Here is a 25,981-nt window from a genome sequence, read left to right as displayed (position 1 = left end):
CTATTCTCCATCGCGCTTGAAAGGTAGCAGCAGAAACGTCCCCCAATTCCACACGTTTCACATCTTACATTTCAATACTGTAAGACATTATTGAAAGTCAACCACCAAAAACGATACAGAGAAAACAGGCAGGTTGTTCAAGTAAGAGTGACCAGTTTTTAATATCTTAAGACATCTGTGCAACATCATTTCAAATGTTACATCACTGCATGATCTGTAATGTGTCTCAATATTTACAAAAATGCTGCGTACATCAAACCGTTAAAAAAGTCCAAACAATATCAAAATAATGGACTCTGACAAACTAAACTGAAAATCTAGGCCACATAAATGCAGAAAAAAAACCAGGAGCAATCAAGTGCACATCATACTTCACACAAATCTCATCTGTTAAGTATATATTAGTGAGGCAATATATACTCACAGGTTGAAAAATCAAATACTGACAATGAGAGGTTGGAAGAGGATGATTCAAACCAAAAAGGACAAACACACACACACACCTCCACACTGGGCAACTGAACTGGAGCACACGTAAGGAAGGCTCCTGCATGTCAACACACACGGGAGACAGAATGAACTTTACCCAAAGAGTTTTGTGTTCACCAAAAACAGCTGGATGATTTCCTCGACATCGATAACGCTTAAAGTGGACAATGAAGACATCCACTGGTAGGTGTGGCCATGTTTGGATTTAGCCACATGGCTGCAAACGTCTTCAAGTTGCACAGGATGGTACGGTTCTACAAAGTGTGCGTGCGTTTGTTTTGCAGCGAATCAGTTGGACCTCGGGGCTCCTCTGCACTTTTTGTTCAAGAAGGAACATCAACAACTTTGCTTTTTGGTGTGGACACTATTTGGACAGGAAAGGTCAAGGAGTGTTGTTCTTTTCAGAGGTTTGACACGGAGGCAGTACCAGCAAAATGACATCCTTGAAAAGGATCGATGACTCTCTGCGAGCATCTTAAGTAGCAAGACTTTTTGTAAGAGGAAAGTTTTGATCTCCTCTCATTGGTTTATTGCACTCATTTCATAGTGTGGAGAGTTCAGCTTGTTAGCCGTAATGTGACTGAACAAGCCATGCATGACGGCTACTTGGAGCTGGAAGTAGTGTAAAACGACATTTATTACCAACATAGACAGCATCATCCTCCTTTCTCACAGACGCATTTTCATAAATAAAACATTATGGAACAAAAAAACAAGTAGCCTTGTTGACAAAGTGTCTTCTGTTAAGCTCACTTCTTAAATAAAACGGGACCGCATGAATGAATACATGATTCTAGTCTTTATGTTAAAAACAAAACATACATATACACATATAAGGCTTGAGTTTTTAACTCTTGGTAGTGTTATTGCCATCTAGGATATTTGTAAAGCTTAAAAAATAAATATGAAGAACTGTACAGGAATAATTTACAACAAGCAAACTAAAGAAAACTAAAAACAAGGCCCCAAAATGTGAGAATGTCCCACCCCTCGACTAGTGTTAATTTAGATCATTGTTAACGTAAGGATAAACAATATGACATTCCAATGACAATAATTTGAACAACCACATAAAAAAAAAAAAAAAATTGTAGTTGAAAAAAAAAATGCAACAAGGTAAAGAATTCCCCAAATGTTCAAGTCTTGAAATGCAAAAAGGTCACAATGCCAATGATGATGATGATTCTGCTTTGTGGTGATTTAGCAACATTTGCGCTTGCGGAAAGGCTGAACACTTTCTGCTGGTAAAGTTCATTCTGTTTGTTTTTTTGTTTTTGTTTTTTCCCCCTCATGAACACTTGCAGGTATGAAGTAACGGAACTTTGTCCATGGCCGGTGTACAAAAACAAACTCAAAGCAACGGTCGTAGTGCTTGTCATATAAAAGCCGTTTTTTGTGTTTCTTGCGCACGTGCGCTCCGCTGCAAACGCACGCCTGAATAGAAACCAAGACATTGGTACACTTCTGCTTTGTTTTTGTACAACAAAAGATAAAATGTGCATTAGGTACGCTTGTACATTACATCTTACAATATTTACATACATTTCTTAATAATATGACATTTCAGGATTACCTATTTACATCATGAAAATGTATCAGAAATATTTGGACTGTCTATTTGTCTTAAATATGTAAGGTAATGCTCATAAGCTTGTTTTTTTTTTTGTCTTTTTAATATCTTATACTAGAAAAAAATAGTTACTTCAGTAAGCTGTAGGCAAATTGCAACCTTTTTTGACGGTTCTTTCCATTTCTCTCATTTTACGACAGTAAAAATGGTGATTGGACGTTCCAGCACCACAAAAAGTCAGCAAGTCAAGTCTATGATGACGTCACGGAACAGCGAGGGAACACGCAGCGTCAGTGTGTAGCACCTGGGACAGCTCAGACGACGACGACACATTCATTGCTATCTGGAGATCTTCCTCCTCTTGGGCTTGGGCATCTTCACCTGTCGGTCTCTTGACGGGATCTGGTGGCAGGGACAGGAAGAATGTGACGTGGGGTGGCCCAACACGGGACCTCCTAAAAAAAACAAAAACTTGGACTCACCGTGCCCGACATTTTGTCCAGCTCGCTCATGGCCTCGTGGATAGCAGCTTCCAAGTGATTATTCAGTTTTCCCGGCCTGTGAAGAGAACATTTATGAACGACAGAGTGGAACGTGTTCCCATTTCATTGCAAAAAATTACGACAATGCTGCTTACTTCAAGCCTCTTTTGGCAGCTCGGTCAAGTGCCTCCAAGTCGTGTGTTAATGTCTTCAGCTTCTCTGGCTCAACCTGGGTGGACACAAGAAGAAACGTCAGTTTTGTTTCTTTTTTGTCCTACAGATTTGTTCCTGGGATACTTCACATCAACTTCAAGGGTAATACGAGTCATTTCAAATAAATGATTCCCATCCACATTATTTACATTATCTGAAATACATCAGTGAACTGAGCAGAATATAAAACATGCCGTGCACATAAAGTCTGCACACCCGTGTTCAGATTAGAAAATGACACCAAGATAAATTTGTGACAAAAACCCCCATTGTAAAACACAATTGGAAAAAAAAGCAAAATACAAACAATGTGGTTACAAAATTGTGCATACCCTTTTGACTAGAATATGGTCAGAATTCGGATTCAGAATTACCAATCACATTCAAATTCATTTTGAACTGGGAGCCGGAACACCTGCCACTATTTAATGAGCCTTGGATTAAGCCAAACATAAAGTTCAGAATTTCTAGTGGGCTTTTCGTGGCATTTTTGCAGCCACACCTCAGGTGGATTTCATTGGTCAAAGGCATCAGACAAGAGAAGGGTACAAGAGAATTTCCTGGCATTAAATATTACCATGGAAGACAGTTAAGACGGTCATAAAGAGAAAGAAAAACAAGGACAATATCGCTCTTACATTAATAATAATAGTAATAATAATAATAAATAAATACATAAATAAAATAAATGAAAAGAAAGACAAAAGACAAAATTCTACCAAGAGGCTAACAGCAACATTGAAGGCGCTGTAGAAATATTTGACATGCACTGGCTGTTTAGTACATGTGAGTAACCTCGTGTTCTTCATATGTCTGAAATATGTGGTTGAGTAGCACAAATAAAGCTTCATTCACTCCCAGCCATTTTCGCTGAGGTAACCCCCTTTGCTCCTGGCTGTTTTACTGGATTTTGACTGATTGCGCAAGACCGACAGAATATTGTGTTCTATTGCTACAAAACCATGGACCCTACCAAAAGAAAACATTGTCTCTTCTTTCATTAGAAAAAAAGTACAAGATTTTGTTTTGCAGCAATTAGCATTGGAATATAGCTAAGTTTCATCAATAATCACATTCCTGGTGAAAACTGACAACGAGCTTGTTGCAACATGGCCTTGGCTGATCTTTTATACTCTGTTGGCATCTGCTGGCCGTTTTTTTGTTTTTTTTGTTTTGTTTTTTAACAACCACCATTTCTTTACCTCTTCATGTCAGGACGTGCATCAAAGCATTCAGTATGTAGGCAAAAAAACAAAAAACAAAAAACCTGGAAGAACGTTTTTGGGAGGGAAGGACAAAGTACTAAAAACCGTACACGTTTTTGGGATTGAATGCGTTAAAGACAAGCAGGAGTCACTATGCTGCTGTGCAGTTGTCTCACCTTGGCCTGATCTCGCAGTTGCATGGCAGCACTGTGCACCTGTTCATCCCCCGCCAGCTTGGCTGGCCAGGGAGGGAAGCCCTTCAGCTGGCCCCAGACCAGCTCTCCCATGTTGAAGGTCCTTGACCGGTAGTGAAGCAGCTCCGAGGAAGGCGAGTCCGGCTGCCGCAGGTCTTCCTCGCTGCTCAGACTCTTGGTGTCCGAGGGGCTGGGCGCCATCCCGTTGAAGTGGCCGTTGTAGTGCCCGTAATCTTTGGCGCTGACTAGAGGTCCTTCGAGGCTTGTGGACGAGCTGGGAGACTGGTCGTCAGCCGTTAGTTCCTGCCGCGGGGGGCCAAGAACTTCTCCGTAACCCCGGCTGCTGAAGAGCGGGTTGGTACCGTTAATGTGAGCACAACGTTCCACAGTCTGCTCCAGACGCTCTTTGTAGTTAGCGGGCGTCCGGCTGCAGTTGTTGAAGTGGTAGCTATCGTCAAGAAAGGTCTTGCCATGAGCCAAGGTCACACTGTGGTCATTGGAGCCGTTGGTGGAGCAGGGTGGGGCAGGGGGTCGCTCCATGCAGGGACTACTCCTAACTTGGGTGGAACACTCCAGGAATTCTTCACCAGACCAGACGCCGCTGTTGCTATGTGTGTCAAAGCCGCCGCCGCCGTGATGAACTTCCCCGTCCCACTGTCCCCTGGGAGTTCCACGGCCAGGGGACCGGAAGTAGTCATTGGCCTCTGGGCCATCTGGAGTGCTCTTCCCTGGATCCACATTCTTTTGACCGCCGACTGGCCGCAACTGCCTGGTTCTGGCTTGCTGTGGTAAAACCTCCCCTTCCCCGTGCACAACCGCACTGACCGCCTGGGGGAGGTTGACGGGCTCCCCGATGGAGGCAGTGAAGGCACTCATGGCGCTGAGGGCAGGCATGGGGCTTGCCTGTGTGGTCCCACTTACTGTGGTGGTGATGGTTACTTGCATCCCCTTACTGGCGGCATCCACCACAGCCCTGTAGATGGCATCCACAGACTCTGGCCCCCTGGAGCCGGGGGTTCCAGCTCGCAAGCCTTCGCCCTGGTGTGGCTGCCCCTCACTGAACTGTGAGTGTGGCATCACCCCCTGCTGTAAATCACAAAACAACCTTTAGCATGACATCTTCCAGAGGTGGTGAAGACCTGAAATGCAATCCAATCATCCCACCTGGTAATTCTGGTAGAGGCAAACCATGTTAGCATTGCTGCCGTCTGTGTAATGTGGGTTGTCAGAGAAGTGCTGTTGACCCTGGTAGGCTGGAAGGGAATCTCCACTCTGCTGCATGACCTGCTGCGTGTACATCCGTCCTCTGCCAGTGTTGATGTGAGGCTGCAGGCCGAGGGAAGAGGGGTTTCCTACGATGTACCAAATGTCAGACATGGAAAGGAAGGGCAAGAGAAAGCAATTATGTCAGTAGTCTGAAAAGATTAAAGCATAAATGGTAAGAACTACAATGATTAATCTACATTACACTGTACATGCACAACTGTGATATTTTGTAAGACTTTGCAGGATTGAGAAAAGATGAATTTACACCCCCAACTGTTGGATATATCAACACTCAAGACAAAACATACAGCTCAACTTTATCTGGGTGGTTTTTTTTTTTTCAACCTGCATGTTACAGACAAAGCTCTCTCGATATAAAACAGTCTGCTTATGCACTGGAAATAAAATTCCTCCACTAAGTAATTCAGGGGCATATTCACTAAGAATGAGCTGCGTCCGGTAATAGCGCGAAATATTGCACCACAAATGCACCCGCAGTCTGCGCCCAGTTACCCACCTATTCACTAAGGATATTGCTCTAATCATATACCGGCGCAAACACGCCCACAAAACTGACAGCTTGGAGCAAATTTGCACCTGATTTACCACACATGGAAAAGGATTTGCGCCAAGAACATGGTTGTTATAGTAAAAGTTGCGAGAAAGATGACATTATGCACTGCTGTCATGATTGAGGTTGGAGCAGTTAATACATGCTTTACAAAAACGTTATTTGCGTCACACAAACGCGGTCTGGCGATTTTCGCTGGCGTTAGTGAATTAGACGCTGCATATCAATGAGTCTCATTTGCATTGGGGTGGGCATATTTTGCGTCAAATGTATGCAAATTACCTAATTTACATACACAAAAATAACACCGGCGCACCGTGACGCAATCTGTTCGGCAAAGCACTTAGTGACGGATTTTCCCATCTGCACGTGTTTAGTGAATTAGGCGCTATTTTTGCCGGTTAGCGACGCAAACCTTTAGTGAATAGGCCCCTCAGTGTTGTATGAGCACAATCAAGTGGCAAACAAAAAAACACCCTGGACTATCAGATCAACAGCCAGTCTTCAGCACAGACAGTTTTGCAAACTACTTGCTCCTGTATCAGCAAGTCAGTCAGTGAACTAATGGCAATAATATTCAACTATCAATTTTTCTTTGTAATAGAAAGCATAAAAAAGATCAGAATACATTTATTTTAAAAATAATCCCCAAAGAAAATTTGTGTATTATTGTGTTAACTGCTTATTTTCAATTGATGTTAGACTTCCAAGTATTCACAAAGTTCCAGAGAGACACAAGCAATGTTTACGTTTCTAGATAACTTGAGCCAAATCTTTGCATAGAGTTAATGACTGGCATTCCCAAATAGATTCTGCATATGTGTGCAAATTTCCGCTGGAGAGCCGTTTGAATTATATGAAAAACGAACACAGAAAGGTTCCTGTGTTCAATTTTTACTCATGAATACAATAAATACTCTGGTTGATCATCTTGTTTCGTCTTTGTCAGAGAACAACAATATTGATGGATATAAATTTAAGCACTATTTTTAAAAGCTGGTTATGTGACCGTAATGAAACCGCTAAATAAAACCCTGAAAATTAGCTGGTGGAGTGTGAACTGCAAAGTTAATATGAGATGGGGGTATTTTCAGTCCACTGGATGTAATTTTGTGACATACGGCCCATGAGAAAATGTGCGCAGAACACAAACTCTTTGATGTTAACATTATGGTGTGCATTTACCGGTAACTTTGTGGGCAAAGATATGTACATTTTTGTGCTTTCTGTACCGTGTGTGTATTTGTTTTCCGAATAAAGTAAACCAACCATTTTTCAATTATTTCAAGAAAAGTAAATGGTGGTGCGAGCAAGCAAAGAGGGAGGAGTGGGGGTGGGGGGTGGGAGGCATTACGCATATATAAATGAACCCAACGGAGCAGCAGTGTTACGCAGACAAAGCCGGACAAGCCTGTGTGTGTGTGTGTGTGTGTGTGTGTGGCGGCGAGAGCAGCTGGTATGATACTGCGTAGCTGAAGGGCAGCTGTGTGTGTTAATTTTTTTCCCCTCCTCTTTTCTTCCTTCCCGACACTAAGAGCAACGACATGGCCGACCCCCTTCCCCCTTCCTCCACTACTGCTATGATATAGTGACGGCTGTTGCCGGGGGATGTTGCCATGGGAACCGAGTGATGATTGGTGGTGCTGTCCGCTGCCAAGAAGCTTGTTGGGGGAGTTTGCTGGGTGGATTGTGTTTTTTTTTTTTTTTTTTTTGGTGTGTGTGTGTGTGTGTGTGTGTGTGTGTGGGGGGGGGGGGGGGGGGGGGGTTAGGCAGTGTGATTTTAGCCTGCTGGGGGATGTTGGCTGGTCAGCTAGGTGGCAGGGTGTCTGTGGCTGGGGGTTTATAACGTTCATTGTAAACCCCCAGACATTTGGAGTAGAACACAGATGCTATAGAGGCTAAATGCTACAAAGCTAGTTTCAGACAGTGGCATCACAAGTCACCTCAAATGGCTGCAAGAGATATTACATCTACTACCGTAGTTGGTTTAAAAAAAAAAAAAAAAAAAGTTAATTCCACGTTACCACAGCCCATAAATAAAACATATATATGTATATATATTTTTTTTTTGTCTGATGCTGTTTTTTTTAATATCTTATTTGGGGAGGTTGCTATCATGCAGGTAAATAAACAAACAAAACTTTACACTAATATGTTGTATGTGCCCCCAGTAGTCTAAACATGGCATTCTGATTAATTTGGCATTTGTGGAATACAAATTAAGCAGCCAAATCCACCCCGTTTTTAATCCAGCACAGGGGGCGGCCATTTTGTCACTTGTTGTAGACATAAAATGACATCACAGTCGCTCAGGGATCAGCCTCAGGTAATAACCAATCACGGCTCGTTACCCGAGCAACTGTGACGTGACGTCATTTTAAGTCGACAGCAAGTGGCAAAATGGCCGCCCCCACGTGATGGATAAAAACGCGTCAATTTTGCTGCTTAGCTCACCTATTAATCAGAATACAGGGTTTAGCCTAGTGGAGCTGCACAGAAAATATTATTTTAAAGTAAACACTTGGGTTGACTTCCAATTTAAATATTAGTTAAGAATAAATTAAACAAATTCCACCTTCAATGTATAAAATGTGGTAAATATAAATATAATGTTGAAAGTGTTTCACTTTTCTCAAGACTTTAACATTCCACGCCACACGATGTAACAAACTACACTATATCCTGAACCCCAAAGAACCACTTGAATTTCAACTACTTGACTGAAAAATTGAGAATAGGTGGCTGCCAGCAGACCTCAGATATACCACCTTCAATATAAACCATACAAGGACAAGCAGATGCACAATGATTGCATGAACTTATCTAGTTCTGCAGTGGACAGAAAAAAAAAAAAAACAATTCTTCCTGCAGTACTGTGTCAAAACAAATTTAAAAATTCAATCAATGCACATAAGCACATGCTCAAGTCGCTGCACACTACATCATTCAATCACACATATATGCCTAAACCTTTATCAAAGGCTTCACTCTGCTCCCTATTCATAGTCTATCGTTACTAACGACCAGCTAGGACAAGTTCTAGTGTGGTCAAACTGGGCCATTTTACTTAAAGGATGATGCAGGTCTGATTTCCATTTTACACCAGTGCATGACTGCTGGTCAACAAGAACACATATCACAACAAAGAGAAACACTGACTGACTGACAATTAGCCCTCAGCGATGTAGGGCCTACTCATTAGCTAAGAATTACTGGTGGAGTCTGAATGACACAGCTAAATCTTTTGGTTTGACTTGGCTCACAAATCTAGAAACACATCCACACCGCTAGATGATTACCATGAAAATAGGAGTGGACTTGTGGGACAATGAGAGAATTTAAATCTACACTCATCAGGTTTTGACTGTTCTTGGTGATGCAGAGGCACTTCAAATGTTATTATGTAACCATGCCAAGACAAACACAGCTGTGTTGTGATGAAGATAACGTTTAAAATATTAATGGTTCTGATTGTTCCTTCTCACCTGCGTCAGATATGCTCTTCGTACAGCTTCTGTCTCCACCCGGCATGACCACCATGTTAGTCTGACCTACACTATGATGGTGGAGGTTGTGCTGTGAGGGGTGAGGCCCAGAATGGGATAATGGTTGGGGATTAGTGTGTGGGCGTCCGAGTGGCATGCCATCGGGGCCTACTAGTCCACTAGCGGAACCCATAGGCCCACAGTTATTCAACGTAGAGGCCTTCATCTGGGCCATCATGTCAGGGAACTGACCTGGCCGCGAGACCAAGTGACCTCCTGCAGTGTCCATGTTCGGACAGTGTTGCATGCCATCGACTTGGACCCTAAGCCTCTGTTGGCTCATGAGGTTCTGTTGGGGCCCACCAGGGACCTTAGATGTGGAGTCATTGTAGTGGAGCTGAGTAACCCCTTGAGGAGAAGGTCCTGGGCTGAGGGCAGGGTGGTGGCTGTTGCTGCCAATGTTGTGGGAACTCTGGCTGCTCATGGACTGGAGGAGTTGGGCCATAGACGCGTTTGGTGGGAGGTTTCCAAGACGACTGACCTTTCGCATCTGCTCTGCACTGGCAGCTGCCATTTGTGGTCCTCCCATGCTAGGTTTGTTCAGCACATTATAGACCATGTTGTTGTTGCTGCTGCTGACTTCGTGGTTGACAGATGTGCTCCCTGACGATTGCTTTCGTTTGCGTATGGGGTCTCTCTGTTGAGCCATCAGCTTGTCTCGCAAAGCCGCCCGACCGCTCTGACCCTCAGGGCAGTTGAGCAGCATGGTGAAGTTTGGCGGGAGCATAGGGTTTAAAGTGCTGTGTCCTTCCATTCCGGGATGGCCGCTCATTGAGCCAGGGTGCCCGCTGCCCCCTCCGTTTCCTCCGCCACCTGCGATACCAGCAGCAGCCCCGCCGGTAGTGCTGTGTTTGTTTTGATGTGCTAGCTGTGCTTTGGCTGCTGCTGACAGGAGACTGCTGGCTGGGAAGGAGGCAGCATTCTGTTGGTTGAGAATCTGGTTTAGAGGCATCCTCAGCAATCCTGCCTGACCCTTCTGGGAAGCGCTAGGTGTGGGCAAAGAGGAAGAGGATGAGGTGGGCGAGTACATGGTGTTGTGCTGAAGGGTGCCGAATGACGCAAGCAGCTGGGGATCTCTGTACTGGTGGATTGAGTCGTTTTTGTTGGTGGAGGGGCTGGAGGGCATAGCTGGCCTGGGTGAGCCCATAGCCGATCTAGGGGACCGAGGCGGGACCTTCATGGGGCCACATGGAACCTGATGCCCCGATGGCATTGCAAAGCTCCCGTGGTCCGAAGAGGTCGAAGAAGACCGAGAGCGATGGGGTGACGCTTCCACTCGTCCAAGGGCGGATCCCGCCATGTGAACGGGGGAAGTGACCGGGGATGGTGACATGCAGGAAGCTGGACCGCTCTGTTGAGTCCTTTGAACTTGGCCACTGTGGCCCAAGGGCCCAGGCTTTACCGTGGGCAAAGGTAAGTTACTTGGCAAGGGGACAATGGCAGGAGGGGGGATGTTTACATTCATCATTGATACCTGAGTGTGGATGTTAGACTGGAAGTTTGGGGTGTTGGCTGGGGGCTGGCTAATAGGCTTGCTGGGGATGGGGTCCAGGATACCCAAGGGGTCTTTTTCAGACGTTAACTGCCTTTTTTGCAGGACACATGAGGGTGGCACGGCAGGAGGCGGTGGTGGTACGGGATGCACAGGCGGCTGTGCTTTATGGTGGAAGGCTGCACCGGGCATGTCCATACCATAGGGGAAGTTTCCACGTGGCATATTGTTCATGACGGGGCTTTTGGCAGTGGCGGTGGGTGAGAGCGGTGTGCTAGTCCTTCCTGTCATGGCACAGGCTGCTTGGCTCACGGGGGAGCCATGGAGCATCAAGCGAGGCGGCGAAAGAGGCATTCTGGAGTTTCCGTGGATGGAAGCTGAGCTGGGACTGCCAGCACCTGTAAATGCACAAGGATTGGTTCTTTGAAAGCCCTCTGGGCTAGCCAGGGTGTCTGTACAGGGTGACTGCGATCCATCTCCACAATGCTTAGTGCTGGAAACGGGCGGGCTCAGCATGCCTCCATACCCAACCCGGTAAGGGGATTTGGGGCCTGGATCATTGCTGGGCAACCTCTGTGGCCTGCAGTACCCAGCGCAGAGCTCGGGCTGCTGGCCTCCACCGATCTCCTGAGGTGGAAACATCTGCTGCTGGTGGCCAGCTGCCATCACCATCTTGTAAGGATTCTTGCAATCTGGGCCGGCAGCGTTGGGGAGGCCATCGCGGGGTTTCGTCCTTATTGCTCGATGACTTGCGGAATGTGAAACAACCACAGAAGGCGTACCTTGAAGCCAAACAAAATACAAAACAATTTCATTTAATGTCGACATTTTAACACAAAATAGACAAAGTGACGAATTGGTATCAGTTGTCACTTTTCAATTACAAAAAGACCGCCAAAAATAGCGTTGTGTGTCTTCTCTCAGAATAAACATTCTATATTTCAAAAGTACAAGATGTACCTCCAACAGGACTTGTTAGAGTGAGAGGAGGGTGACTCTCCATGCTCTTGTGCAGCGTAGCCACAGCCAGAAGTTTCCTCTTGTGAATACAAAGTTTGGTGACGTCCTCGTCTGATTTCACATCCTCCGCTGTCCTCTGCTTGACCATCGCCCCTGGGTCGAAGTTGAACACCTGAGGAATAAGAATGGTGACTTGTGGATCAAATCAATCAAACATTTATTTAACCATTTTTATAACCATTTATTAACCATTTATTTTTAATGAGGATTTAAATTATGGTGCTTGATGTTTATGTGTTTAATATGCGGTAGACAAATTACGAAATAATTTTTTTTAGGTTATTGCCTTCCATGACAGGTTGATACAACAGGGATTGATTTAGCAAAGTTGGAAATGGGTTGGATTACTGTGTATATTAGATTCCTAGCTTTTAAAATTTAAGCACCAAAAAATTATCAGAACATGCATTTTGGCGTTTGTAACACCACCCACAGGATGTCAAGACACATTTAGCTTTCATATGATGGATGCATTTGAGTGATTTTCATGTTTCTAACTCAATGCCAAACAAGACGTTGCAATGAACTACCTTGTGGAGGATAAGTGGGCATTCCAGACCACATTTGCAGGTTCCATCTGTTAGAAGGTAGTTCTTCACCTGATCCAAACTGGAGAGCACCGAGCCGTTGGGACTGCACACAGGAAAACAAAAACATACAGGTCCTGTTCAGAACACACCATTCAATATGTTGGTTCAGAAAGCGATGCATTTTTTTTTTTACTTGGGAAGCACAAAAAGAACGAGTTATTCGTATTTATATTTGTTGTGTTACACTGCATATTCAGCTTTGTGCATTCGAATGGAATAACGAGATGCTTCAACTCAATTTTTTTTTTTTTTTTTTTTTTTAAACCTTTCATCAGCAATGTAAAAAAACACGAGCGAATGTGTGCATGCACACAGTGACAGTTTCAGGCCATGGTCAAAGACGTAGACGGGATTCTTTCCAACACTAAAAATAAACTTAACACTGGCCAACTGTTTAGCTCATTGTGATGAGAACACGGTGTGTGTTCAAGAAGAAATGAGGCCTGCGACACAACCCTACCCATCAGTCCACGTACCAGCTGATTAGAACTGGTTTCAAATGTGGTCAAAACTTGTGCAATCTTTAAATTCTGAATAACCTCCCCAACCAACAACAGCAATAGTGGATTCAGTTATTTATTGAAATTGAGTGTAATATTCATTGTAGGAGGTCCTTATTAGTACAAATTCCTTTTTGTATTTTTTTTTAATAATCTCACACAAATAACAATACATTTTAAAATATACTGACCAGACTGCATTAACCAATACAAATTTTGCTTACCTAACTTAGTTCCAGGTCAGGTCATGACAGTTACCATATTTTTTATTTTCATGATTCTTCATGGTGTAAATTCAGACATAGCTGAGATGATTATTGAAGGACTGGCTAATTAACTGACTTTAGTTGCTGGAATTAATAGCACAGAGGTGCTCTTTTGACGGTGACACGGATAGCATGTTATACAGCTGACATTAGCATGCAGCCTAGTCATTATGTTTTGCTCAAGTAGTCAGACAACCTGAACCTACACAAACATTTTACACATAACTGACAGAAAATGACTTCCACAAGCCCAATGATGGCGTTTTGGCTCCCAGGTTATCCCTTTAGAAGAGACTACCTTTATCCGACTCCCCCACAGGTTCCGCCTCATTTATTTTAGTTGTGTTAAAGGATAAGGAACAATAAATACCTACAAAAATTAGTGGTATATCCGATGGTACTACCCAAACGCACATTTTTTTCCCCCAGTTTACGTCAGTGGCAGTCAATCATTTTTCATCACCAGGAAGGTAGAATCCTGACATGTATTGATTACAAACATTATGACATGGTGGTCTATATTGTGAAAGCTTAGCAAGGTCACGATGATGTCAAATCAAACCAATGAGTGACCAGTAGTGAAGTGTTATTTACGATTCCACGCCATTGTAATGTGGCAGTCTTAAAATAAATGATGACTTACCTAGTCATGATATTCCATCAAACATGTTTGATTCATGTTTCATTATATACAGCAAATTTCCCTTTAAATTGCTGTTCCTACCTGACATACAGGATGCCGCCATGCTCCCTCTTGCGCTGCCAGCCAATAGGGACTTGGACAGGGGCGGCCTGCCTCTCATCACCCGCCTCACAGTCCTTTCCGCCATTCATTGCTCAACTGGATTTGCGCTCACACCTCAGAGGTACTTCTGTCAGACATCCACCACAGTCTCTGCAATGCACGCCATGTTTGTCTTCCAACAGTCAGCAGGGTGGCTACAGTGCAGGACTCTGAAGGTGGGCTGGGGTGGTGGTGGGGGGTGTCAACGGTCGGGTAGGGCGACCCTACCCTTTTAGCTGCTTCATGATTGCAGTGTTGATTGCCACACAGACCTCCATTACTGACTTTTGTCATTCAGAGCCATCCCACTCAGGAAGATGATCAGGAAAGGGTGTGCCCTACACAGCCCCTCACACACGCACACCTCCACCTTAATTAACTTGTTGGTACCATTTGTCCTTTGTGTCAGATGAACAAGCAGGGTGAGTTCAACATGATGCTTCCCAGAGGCAGCTGGGTTGTGGCATTCCCACAGTTCCTGTATGGGTTAAACAAGAGTACAACAATTACATAACATGAACATGTAATATTTTTAATCATTATGATCTCTTACGGGGGAAAGCAAACAATCTGCATTCATGTTTTCTGCCTGCTATACCGAGCTGATTGAGTCTGTGAATGGCAGCGCATCCCTGCAACCACTGGTGCTGCTGACTCATAACTGGAGCGGCTGGCTGGCAGCAAAGCCAGCAGTATATCGAAAGAAGAAGGGGGGGGGGGGGGGGGGGTGCGCGCATTGTGGTGGTATGAAATGTGGCGGTAACCGTGGTAGCTGTTCATCAGAGGAAGCACCACTATGTTCAAAACCTTATTTAGAACTTTCAATAAAGAAAATGCAATCAAAAAATGGTTTTGTTATCGTTCATGTCAGAGAAAATACACTCAATTCAACAACACTCTGAACTGTACTCTTAATAATTGGAATATTATAGCACCCAATAGCTGGGCCCAGGGATGCGACCGGGGACTAAAAAATAGGGGCGATTAGAGTACTTTGAATACAAAAAAAAAAAAAAAAAAGATGGAGAAATTTTCTCTGCCTCAGGAAACCATTTATTTAATTGTACAGTAATGCTCATGGGTCACACAATGTTGCAACATCATCGGCAAAGACACCCTGAATGGCGCAAAGACTCGAGACCAGGTAAAATTTACAGAACACAAATCTAGTAATGTTTAACGTTCTGTTAAATTTGACGACTGTCGAATTTATGGCTAGTATATTTATTTAGATGATGACAAGTATGCCCATGACTATAATGTGACTTCATACAGGATTTATATTCATTGGAGTGAAGAAGATGAAAATAAAAACATGATAAAGTTAACTGAGCAGTTAGTAGCTGGTCACTTCTCACAGACAATATTGTGTGGTGGAACAACAAAGAGCGGAGAAACCAAATATCAACCAAATATCTGCCTAATGTGATGCAATACACAGTAGGTGTCTTAACTATAGCTTGCAGTTGCACGCAGCAAAATCTTCCATTTATTAAGAATATCTGTATTCCTAGTCAGCTGAGCTAAGATTTTAAACGCACAACTATGAACCTACTGTATTATGTCATTTAGTCACAGTAATGCAAAGAAACAAATTACTTCTCAACTTTTTCAGCAAATCATTCCAGTCTCGGATGGGCAAATTTATGTATAAACATCATTGTGTGGGCCTGTGCAAGCAGCTGAGCTAGCAAATAGCATTTTAAACATGATAGTCACAGCCATGAATCATGGTTTGAAGGCAACTAAATAAAAGCAGTTTGTGATCAAATAAACCAATTGGTCATTCATTATTAAGTGAAATTTGTTATTCTCCCTTGTGTATTCATAATTGTTCTTTCACCAAGCAAAAATACATTCTATGATCTGTTCAATTTCTTGATGGGATTCTCAGTAGGCGGTTAGTGAAATATTCAATAGTTGCAGCCTTATAAAGAATTTGATTTTGTTTAACCCCTGTTAGCCATGTGCCCTTAGAAATGTCATCATTTCTTGCCATGTGGGGCATCTGTTGACCAGGTTAAGCACAGTAACACATGGGTGTAGTTAATGTTGTCAGAGATGCTCATTATACTGACAAGTCCTCTGAGCAAGCCAGGTGATGAGACGAGCATCACAGCCCAAAGCTTAGTTTAGAAACCGTACTGAAGCTGCTACAAAGCGAGCCCAGAGTAACTACCATTTGACTGGAAACACGAAAGTTGTAGCTTCACGAATCAACTGCAGGTGAACGACGCCAAAATGTATTTCGTTAAGCAACAACCGGAGCCAAAAGGTTCCCAGTTAGCAATTTAGCATTAGCCAGTCAGGTGCTGCCATTAACATCACATCCAGAGTTTGAGTCTATAAACTGTCTCGGGGTACAACAATCAATTAACACACCACCCGGAGGAAAGAGTGACGGTGTCAACAAAACATGAGCAGGCTCGTCTCTGATGCAGTGGTCACTACTCAGCTAGCTGGGGGGTTAGCATGCCAAGCGTCAGCTGTCTAGCCACCGTTAGCCAGCGATAGCTATTTGAAACGAAAACGCACAGCTACCAAACTGGGCAATGTCCACAACGCTTTACGTTAAGCGAGCCGTCTCCGGGGCGGAGCGTGGAGACGCGTGTGTCATATTCCGACGTCAAAATGTCGACGTGAAGCGTAGCCTGGCCCGCGACGGCTTTCGAGCCAAGGGGCCAACGCAAGGCCACGGCTAGGCCCGACTAGCTCCGATTAGCTAGCCGTGCAAAGCCTTGGCGTCTGCAGACACACAAGAGACGCTTTAATCTACAACGTTTTTGCCCTCGTCAAATCTACACGTAACATTTCGTTCTTACCCGAGTACCAGAGTGAATGCACATTGGCGATAGAACAGCGAATAGTCCAACCGAGGGCTGTTTCTGATCTTAAGGGGTGAGAAAGGGAAACCTACCCATTAGTTATATCTGCCTCTGCTGGTTCTCTACACTGGGAGATTGGAAATGATGGAGAGCCCGATTGCGCATGCGTGCTGGCGACAGCCAGCACATAGGGAGAGGTGATGCTCCCCCAAAAGCCCCAACACGCTATCTTCTAGCTATCTGAAAAAAATATATAACAAACAACTTTACCCATAATAATAATAATAATAATAATAATAATAATAATAATAATAATAATAATAATAATAATAATAATAATAATAATAATATCTCGTGCGTGTTGTTTAGTAACTGGGACAAATGTATAATAATTAATAATATATGACAGTGACACAGGCACAGAGGTGGAAGGAAAACATCCATCCATCCATTTTCTTGACCGCTTATTCCTCACAAGGGTCGCAGGGGGTGCTGGCGCCTATCTCAGCTGGCTCTGGGCAGTAGGCAGGGGACACCCTGGACTGGTTGCCAGCCAATCGCAGGGAAGGAAAACAAATCAAAGCATAATGTCCAACTTCATAACCGCTGTTTAAACTTATAACACCGTGACACTGAACTCTGAGTCAAATGCGCCAAGCTGGATTCAAATTCGACCAAAACCAAAATCTTTTGTTGCCTTTTATTAAAATTTGTAATTAATTAATCACACTTTTTAATTTTGATTAATCACGATTAATCAGCTAATTTACTTGCGTAATATAAAATAAATACAAATTACCGTAATATTTTATGATCTGAATGTCATTTACAAACATATATATATATATATATATATATATATATATATATATATATATATATATATATAAAGAGAGAGAGAGAGAGAGAGAGAGAGAGAGAGAGAGAGAGAGAGAGAGAGAGAGAGAGAGAGAGAGAGAGAGAGAGGCCCCGATACTGCATTAAAACAGTGGTATTGGTATCGGTGACTACTAACAAGTAACATGCCGATACCATTAATTCCAAGGCTAACCCTGGGATTACACCGGATGCGTGATGCAGCATCTTGTCTTGTTCGTGCACGACATATGTGACATGTTCACTGCATGCCGATCAAAGATATCCTATTGGCCCTTGAATGCTCTAAACCAATGGCAGGGCATCTTTTTCATGTTGAAAAAAACAAAACAAACTTAGATATCGGTATAGTGTCAGCATCGGCAAAGCTGGGTATCGGAATCGGTATCGGGAGGCAAAAAACGGTATCGGAACAAAACTATTATTATTATTGATGTTATTTGGTATTATAAAGATGATATTAATATGTTATTACATATTCACGGTCATTACAGTACTAGTTGTTTGACCATTGAAGTGGAAATTGGGCTTAAATTTTTTTTATTATTATTATTATTATTATTATTATTATTATTATTATTATTATTATTATTATTATTATTACGCCCAACACCGTTAATATCTGCCTGTCTTCTGCCCACATTGATGTAAAATTTTCATTGGGATCTGTTAAATGCTGGACGATATTGTGATTTTTAATGTGTTGTCTTTGATGGTGTCTAATTTTGAATATTGTGTTTGTCACAAATTCTGACAATTCAGTTTTCCTCTCGACAAGAACACAATAAATGCACTATTCAAATTTAAAAAAATATTCTATAAGCTTTTCAGATCATGGCTGGAAGGATGGATATTCTATTTTATTTCAGTTGGGTTAGTTTCTGCCATCGTGTGGACATGATGAAGAACTACAAGTAGTGTTGGTTTCTTCTTACTCCTTTCTAATGCAAAGTGTCAGTGTTTACTCACAGCGCCCTCCTATGGACATTAAGGAGAACTACACGTGGACCTCATGAAATCCGCCAAATGGCAAACAAAATTCACAATTATCTTGCGGTAATCCTGAGAATTTCTGTTTTTAAAAACACATATGGCACAATTTTCATTTATTTTCTGTTACATTTCTGAGAGGAATGGAGGTTTCAGAGGTACGATTCACAACCAATCAGTGACGACATCGGAACTGCAGTAAAAAGCCGGAAGTACATGGACGTGTCTTTTTTTTTTTTTAGTTTCCCGCGAAGGTTCAGACGGCGAGATTGAGTCACTTTTTTTTGTCATATATATATATGTATATATATATATATATATATATTTGGGGTTAATTTTGGATTCACAATCTCGAGTGATTAGAGGATATGAGGTAAAACAACGCGAACGTGTGACGTGTAAATATGGAGGAGTTGATTTAGAAAGGATAAACGTGGTTGCAATCTAAAAAATACGTTTATATGCACGTGCACAATTTTAGTAGATTATCCAAATACGTGTTCTTGAATATGTAATTTTATCTCTCATTATTCTCAAATTGCATGCCCTCTTTTGTCTACTAAATGGTTTCCCCTTGTCGCCTTCGTTCCAGAGTCACGTGATCATGAGTAAACGAAAGGCCAAAGATACTCCAAAGCCAATCGGAGAATGTATCACACAGGTTTGTCGACTTTCTTCGGAGTTTGGTTCCTCATTTGTAGCAAGAGTGATAGGCACTGATGTTGTTCGGGTTTACTGCGGATCAATGCATGTTTTTAATGACAGCTTCAGAAGTATCTGAGGGAGCGACTTTGCCACGATCAGCTCCCGAGCAGGCTTGAGGCATCAGAGGCCCAACACAAGTAAGGTTATTAAACGACCTCTCTGTCTGGAGTGTCACATCTGCCATAATTCACGTTTTCATTTCAGACACTTGCTGGGGTTGCTCCAACGCACTGCGATCCACGGAGAAAGTAACTCTGTGCTCATCGTGGGTCCCAGAGGATCAGGCAAAACTGCGGTGAGATCACATAAATGCGCTTCTCTCATCTCAGTATGCTACAGTCACATCCACTAGTGTTCTTTTGCCTCCAGCTCCTCAAGTGCGTGTTAAGAGACCTGCTGCAGGAAAAGGAAGTACAGAAGAACCTCCTCCAGGTCCATCTCAATGGTATGTCGCCTGACTCCTCCCATTATACTCTTCCTTGCTCCAGTTCAGTTAATCACATCTTTTGGTCGTATGTGCAGGGCTCTTGCAGACTGACGACCGAATAGCCCTGAAAGAAATAACACGACAACTCAACCTGGAAAACGTTGTTGGAGACAAAGTGTTTGTGAGTGTTTACACATGTAATATTGTTAAGATAATTTCTATGGGTTTAACTTGTTTATTTATTTTTATTTTTTTAAGACGTGAGAATACTAAAGTTTCTTTCAAAAGTGAACACAGTACACCACCTGCATTTACATAAATAATTTATTATAGTGTATCTTAAAGTAACTCAAAACTAGGGCTGTCAAAGTTAAAGTGTTAATAGATTAATTAATCGCAGAAAAATGTCACAATCACACATTAACGCATATTAATCGCACTATTTTTTTTCGAGCGCACTTGAGCCTTGAACGTAACCGCGGATGGTTACATTGAAGGCCGCGCAGGTCAGTGATGAGGTCAATGCCCAGCATTTCCTACGCCTGTTGTTCCAAAATGAGCGGGGTGACTCCAGTTGGTGTGCTCGGTGGTAAATTTAGCTTTAAAAAAACACCACGACGGGACTTTAGATAAAACAAAAGCAATTTGCGTTTAATTAATTAATAATTGCTAAATTGCACCCAATTGATATGATGCTGTTACGTTTTGAGCAATACACGCATGCATGCGATTGCGTACATGCATTTAATCAATGTTTACAAATGACATTCAGATGATGAAATGCGTTAGTCAAAATATTACGGTATTTTATATTTATTTTATATTATGCGAATATGCAAGTAATTTCGCTGATTAATCGTGATTAATTAAATTTAAAAAGTGTGATTAATCAGATTAAAAATTGTAATCGTTTGACAGCACTACTCAAAACACAACCGCTATTGTCCTGTGATGGTGCTTGCAACAAATGTGAGTACACACCTAACTAAAAATGTTCAAATCTCTGTTCTCTTTACAAAAACATTTCAGGTTATAACTCATAACTCACATTCAAATGTACAGAGAAAATGGTGTAAATTCAGATGTATTTAAAGACTTAGACTTGACTTTATTGATCCCTTTGGGATGGCTCCCTCTGGGAAATTACATGTCCAGAAGCAATAAGAACAGATAATAAAATAAAAAATAATTCAATCAATCAATAAATCATTATTTAACATGATTATTGAGGGATTGTGAGAAAATACCTTCCACAAACCCAGTGATGGTGTTTTAGTTCCATTCTGTCCCTTTGGAAGTGCTGGCTATTGTTTGTGAACATTATGAAATGGGTTAGGGATGATCGATTATGGAAAAAACTAATCACAATTATTCCAATGATTATTTTTTGGTACAAAACAAGAAAATATTTAAGCATTTAAAAATATTAAGACCAATTAAAAATAGAAACACGTTCATTATGCAAGCTCATTTTGGACCAAACAGAATTCATAATAATATATATTTATTTCTTTATGTTGGCAAAAACTTGGAGTGCAGCTTGTGCACTCTGCAGTAGGACAATCGTTTATTTTTTGGTACAAAAAAGAAAATTATTAAACATCCACATACCTTGTTAATGCAAAAAAGTTCCAATCATCTGAATGTGAACTGTTCCATGATTGCTGATTTGAATCTGATTGGTTTCAGGGGAGCTTTGCAGAGAACTTGGTCTTCCTGCTGGAGGCGCTGAAGAAAGGTATCTCGCAGCTGGTGTTCGTAAATCCGTGGTGTCGTTTTCCCTTGTTGTTGGCTTGACACGAGTTTGTCCATAGGCGACCGCAGCACCACGCGACCAGTCTTGTTTGTCCTGGATGAGTTTGACTTGTTTGCTCACCACAAAAACCAAACTCTGCTCTACAACTTGTTGGATGTGTCTCAGTCGGCCCAGGCGCCGGTCGCCGTGGTCGGGCTCACCTGCAGGCTGGTGAGTCGTCCTCCAGTCGATTGATTTGGAGACTTCAGTGTTTATGTAAAAACAGTGGAGTTCACGGCCCTTCTGCTGGTTCCCAGGATGTCCTGGAGTTGCTGGAGAAGCGGGTGAAATCGCGGTTTTCCCATCGTCAGATCCACCTGCTGAACAACGTCAGCTTCACTCAGTACATTGAGCGTGTCGGATCCCAGCTCAGCCTGCCCGACGACTTTCCCGACAGGAGGTTCGCTCAGGAGTGGAACAGCAGCGTGCAGGTAAGGCAAACAAGACGGCGGCTCGGTGGAAAAAAAAGTCAGCAAAAATCTTGTAACCATTTATGCTCGTGTTTTGTCTCCAGAGTGTTTGTGAAGACAAATCAGTGGAGGAGACTTTACGGCGACATTATAACTTCAGTAAAGACTTCCGCTCTTTGCACATGCTGCTGGTGAGGGAATTATCACTCATTTAACATTGACATTTGTTTCTCTAAAATTAATAAGTGAATGGTGACTATTAACTCATTCCCTGCCTTTGACATTTATGCTTGTCAATTATATTTTTTTGAACGGGGCTAGATGGGGGAGAATCTGATTATGCTCCACTGTAAATTTCAAACTTGGAAACAACTGTACTGATGCACAACCACCAGTAGGTGACATCATTGCCCCATTTTATATGAAGTAAACACAGTTTGAGAGTTCATGGGAATATTGGCCGCATTTTGTGCAACCTACACTTTTTTTTTTATTGTTGATTATAGAAGAATGAGACAAGGCCAAAAGGAGGGAGTCTATTCTGTCATTTGGTAGATTCGGGTTATATATAATTATTGAACCTAATATGTGGGTATTGAAAATGTTGACATTTTCTAAAATGGTTGACAGTGAATGAATTCAAGAAGCATCCTGGCACCACTGTACCTGTACTATCGCCTGAACGTCAAATTTGGATTTGCCATGTCCCAGGTGCAAGGTTATTTTAGTTAACGAAAAGTAACAAAAAAAACTCAAACTAAAATAAAAAAAAAAACAATTTCGTTATTGAAATAAAATCAAAACGAAAATGCTTTTTACAAACGAAAACTATAATTGTAGCGAAAATGTCCTTCGTTTTGGGGATTATTTTAAATGTGATTTTAAGTAGATTTATTCTTATATTATTAACCGGAATAACGACGTTTGAAAGTGTCACACAGAAGTGACGTCATCTAGCAGCAGCCAATAGAAAAGTACCTTCAGATGAGGTCGCTCCTCGGTGACAATTTTGCGTGGCTCAATGGCTCAGCTCGCCTGCTTTTTGTTTTAACTCAGTCGAAATGCGACACTAGGTAAGAAATGACTTAATTTTTAATTTTACCATAGTTTATTAAATATTGCGCACAAGTAATGAACATAAAAAGAATTAATACTGAAACTAAAACTAAACACAAACTAAGCATTTATTAAATAACTAAAACTAGTAAAAATGAACAGAACCACCCTTAAAGCTAATTAAAACTAAACAAAACTCAAAATGAAATCAAAACTAACTAAAATGAAAATTCCAGAACTATAATAACCCTGCCCAGGGGTGGGGTGGACCCATACTTATGAAATATTTACATCTTTGGCAGGGATGATTAGATTTGAACAAATATCTCGAAGTTGGATCACATTTCTTCCTTCCAGATGTTGTGTTTAAGTCGCATCTCTACCGTAAATCCGACCATCAAGCCTGCTGACGTGCTGGAAGCCAGCAGACTTTGCTTCAGTGATGCCAAGTCCAATATGCTTCATGGTAAAATATACAATATTGTCATTCATGTATGTAGTAGAACGCTTATGTTCACTTAGGCTGCTGCATAACCTGCTTTCCTTCAGGTCTTTCCATCCTAGAGCTTTGCCTGGTCATCGCCATGAAACACCTCAATGACGTCTACGAAGGAGAACCCTTCAACTTCCAGATGGTTCACAATGGTACGTGTGATTAACATATCAATGAGCATGATCACTCTGCTTCTCTTTTGTTGACCCATTTTTAATTTCAGAGTTTAAGAAGTTTCTGCAGAGAAAGTCCAACTCAATGTACAACTTCGAGCAGCCTGTTGTCATGAAGGTGTGTGCAAACATTCAACATCTTCTTTCACCCGGTAACTTTGTCAGCAGCTTGTATACAGAAACACCTGTTCTTAAAGCGCTTTATAAATCAAGTTGAGTTGAGTTTCTTGCTATCCAAAGGCCTTCGAGCACCTGCAGCAGCTGGAGATGATCCGACCTGTTGACAGCTCTTCAGCCAAAACTCAGCACGAATTCCGGTTGATGAGACTTACACTGGACAACAGTCAGATCATAGAAGCCCTGCAGAAGTACCCACAATGCCCCACAGATATCAAACAGTGGGGCACGTCTGCGTTCGGTTAGGATTCACATTGCGACCATGTGGAGAGAATATGGTGTTTTATTGTACTAATTCCTTTCTAAAATAATAAAACTACTTCTTTTATTTTTATACTGTCAGAGAGATTTTTGATGAAAGGTGGATTCAATGGTGTTCTCGAAAAGTGGCATCTGTCACGTTTAAAAAAAACTGCGCATGCGGAAGACCATCCTACCAGCTCTCTTGCTCGTCTGGGGGAAACGCCTTTCAAATGTCGCTAACGTCCGAGCTCATCTTCATCAGTCTGTGCAGCTGGCCTCGCTTCGTACGGATGTCACTTGCGGCTCTCAGCTATTTTCAAAGTACGCGGTCAGCTCGGTGGAGCTACAACGACGAATGGCCGAATCCGAAGCTCACTACACGAAGCTAACTACATACTACAAACATTCGAAGTGCGCACGCGCAGCTAGTAACAAGCACGCCAGATGTCGTTACGCAGATTGATTGACAGGATCGAGAAGCAATTGTTAAGGTGATCCACTTGGAAGACGCAGCGACAAAAATATCCTTGAACCCACCTTGCTACAACAACAAATGTGTATTTTTATGTACCTGTACTAGCAGCACAAACCACATAAAAAAGGTACTACGTCCTAATACGTACATAAATTGCCCTCCAATTTTGTAATGAACCATATTATAGTTCAACTTTTTGAACTGCATCATGCTGAGGGCCATTTTTAATAATCTGGCAATCCTCAGCATAATACAGTGCAGTTTCAGACCACAGCAAACTACCTTCATAATAATCAAATCAATCTCGAATCTATCTGTAAACAAAACAAAAAAGCAGTTTTGTAAAGTAAGATTCAAAAGGAAAAAAAAAAAAAAAAAGTGACCTCATTAGATTGTGCCAGTGTAGCTAATGTGTTTTGGTGCCATCTTAGCTATACAGTATGTATTTCTGGCTCTGCAGAAAACTGTCAAGTTTCACATTTTGAACATGTGTGCATGCAAGAAAGGCCAAACATCAAATTTCACAATCTAGAAACATTTATTTACATCACATGGATCACTTCAACTGATTAAAAACCTCCAACGGCTCACATCAAAGTTACAGCGCTGATCATAGATCAGTTTAGTCTTTTCTATGATGAGTCCAAAGTTGCTGATGGCTTTCATCTCTTTTGTCAACGACATGAAAATACACACATATTTCATCTTGTATCTATCTACGATGACAAGTAAACCAAAAGAAAAAAAGATCCCATGTAGCTTTCTGGGAGGAAATAGGAACCTTTTGTGTGATCTCCCCATGAGAGGCTGCAAATCTTTGATCAGCGCTGCATTTCAGAGAACCTCAGGAGTAGTGGGGTCAAACTTGTAGTGTTTTTGCTTCTTTTTTTTCCTTTTCTTTTTCCTAGGAACTTCTGACCTGGCAACCAAACCATCACAGTCTTGGTAATGAGGTCATTGGAGATCAATGCTTCCTCTTGAAGTCTTAACAACAGCAGGGACAAGCAGGAAGTTGAGGCAGTGGAATGAAAGACCAGGAGCAGATGATTTCATCATCACATCTAGTGCAGTGTTTCCCAACCCTGTTCCTCAGGGACACTATCCAGCCTGTTTTCCATGTCTCCCGATTCCAACGCAGGTGAGGATCGT

At 42.1% G+C, this 25,981-nt stretch overlaps 2 protein-coding genes across 4 annotated transcripts; one reads left to right on the top strand and one right to left on the bottom strand.

Moving 5' to 3' along the window:
• Positions 1–142: 142 nt before the first annotated feature.
• Positions 143–25,258, bottom strand: mbd5 (methyl-CpG binding domain protein 5). Of its 3 annotated transcripts, none has more exons than XM_077513093.1 (10): positions 24,552–25,258; positions 14,128–14,665; positions 12,578–12,680; positions 11,988–12,159; positions 9,476–11,809; positions 5,318–5,505; positions 4,136–5,239; positions 2,697–2,770; positions 2,542–2,617; positions 143–2,461 (listed from the first exon to the last, which is right to left on the bottom strand). In XM_077513093.1, exons 2-10 carry the CDS (start codon positions 14,235–14,237, stop codon positions 2,399–2,401), a joined length of 4,224 nt encoding a protein of 1,407 aa, XP_077369219.1. In that variant the 5' UTR covers positions 14,238–14,665; positions 24,552–25,258; the 3' UTR covers positions 143–2,398. The 3 variants fall into 3 exon arrangements, with proteins under 3 accessions (XP_077369219.1, XP_077369221.1, XP_077369220.1); XM_077513095.1 differs by lacking the exon at positions 24,552–25,258 and adding an exon at positions 17,105–17,210; XM_077513094.1 differs by lacking the exon at positions 24,552–25,258 and adding an exon at positions 17,010–17,145.
• Positions 19,090–24,448, top strand: orc4 (origin recognition complex, subunit 4). The gene is made up of 14 exons (XM_077513099.1): positions 19,090–19,251; positions 19,471–19,539; positions 19,644–19,720; positions 19,788–19,878; positions 19,953–20,028; positions 20,106–20,191; positions 21,700–21,748; positions 21,825–21,976; positions 22,063–22,236; positions 22,320–22,406; positions 23,629–23,737; positions 23,821–23,916; positions 23,988–24,055; positions 24,178–24,448. Exons 2-14 carry the CDS (start codon positions 19,483–19,485, stop codon positions 24,358–24,360), a joined length of 1,305 nt encoding a protein of 434 aa, XP_077369225.1. The 5' UTR covers positions 19,090–19,251; positions 19,471–19,482; the 3' UTR covers positions 24,361–24,448.
• Positions 25,259–25,981: the final 723 nt, after the last annotated feature.

The sequence above is a fragment of the Festucalex cinctus genome, chromosome 2 (assembly GCF_051991245.1).
Source record: "Festucalex cinctus isolate MCC-2025b chromosome 2, RoL_Fcin_1.0, whole genome shotgun sequence".
Taxonomy (NCBI): domain Eukaryota; kingdom Metazoa; phylum Chordata; class Actinopteri; order Syngnathiformes; family Syngnathidae; genus Festucalex; species Festucalex cinctus.
This window is presented reverse-complemented; position numbering and strand designations above follow the sequence as displayed.

Coding starts and splice junctions, on each gene's coding strand:
- mbd5 (XM_077513093.1), bottom strand. CDS start 14,237: ATGAATGGCGGAAAGGACTGTGAGGCGGGTGATGAGAGGCAGGCCGCC. Junction 12,681..14,127: donor GGCGGCATCCTGTATGTCAG/GTAGGAACAGCA, acceptor TCCTGTGTGCAG/TCCCAACGGCTCGGTGCTCT. Junction 5,240..5,317: donor GCCTCTACCAGAATTACCAG/GTGGGATGATTG, acceptor TGTGATTTACAG/CAGGGGGTGATGCCACACTC.
- orc4 (XM_077513099.1), top strand. CDS start 19,483: ATGAGTAAACGAAAGGCCAAAGATACTCCAAAGCCAATCGGAGAATGT. Junction 23,917..23,987: donor CTTCCAGATGGTTCACAATG/GTACGTGTGATT, acceptor TTTTAATTTCAG/AGTTTAAGAAGTTTCTGCAG. Junction 24,056..24,177: donor AGCAGCCTGTTGTCATGAAG/GTGTGTGCAAAC, acceptor TGCTATCCAAAG/GCCTTCGAGCACCTGCAGCA.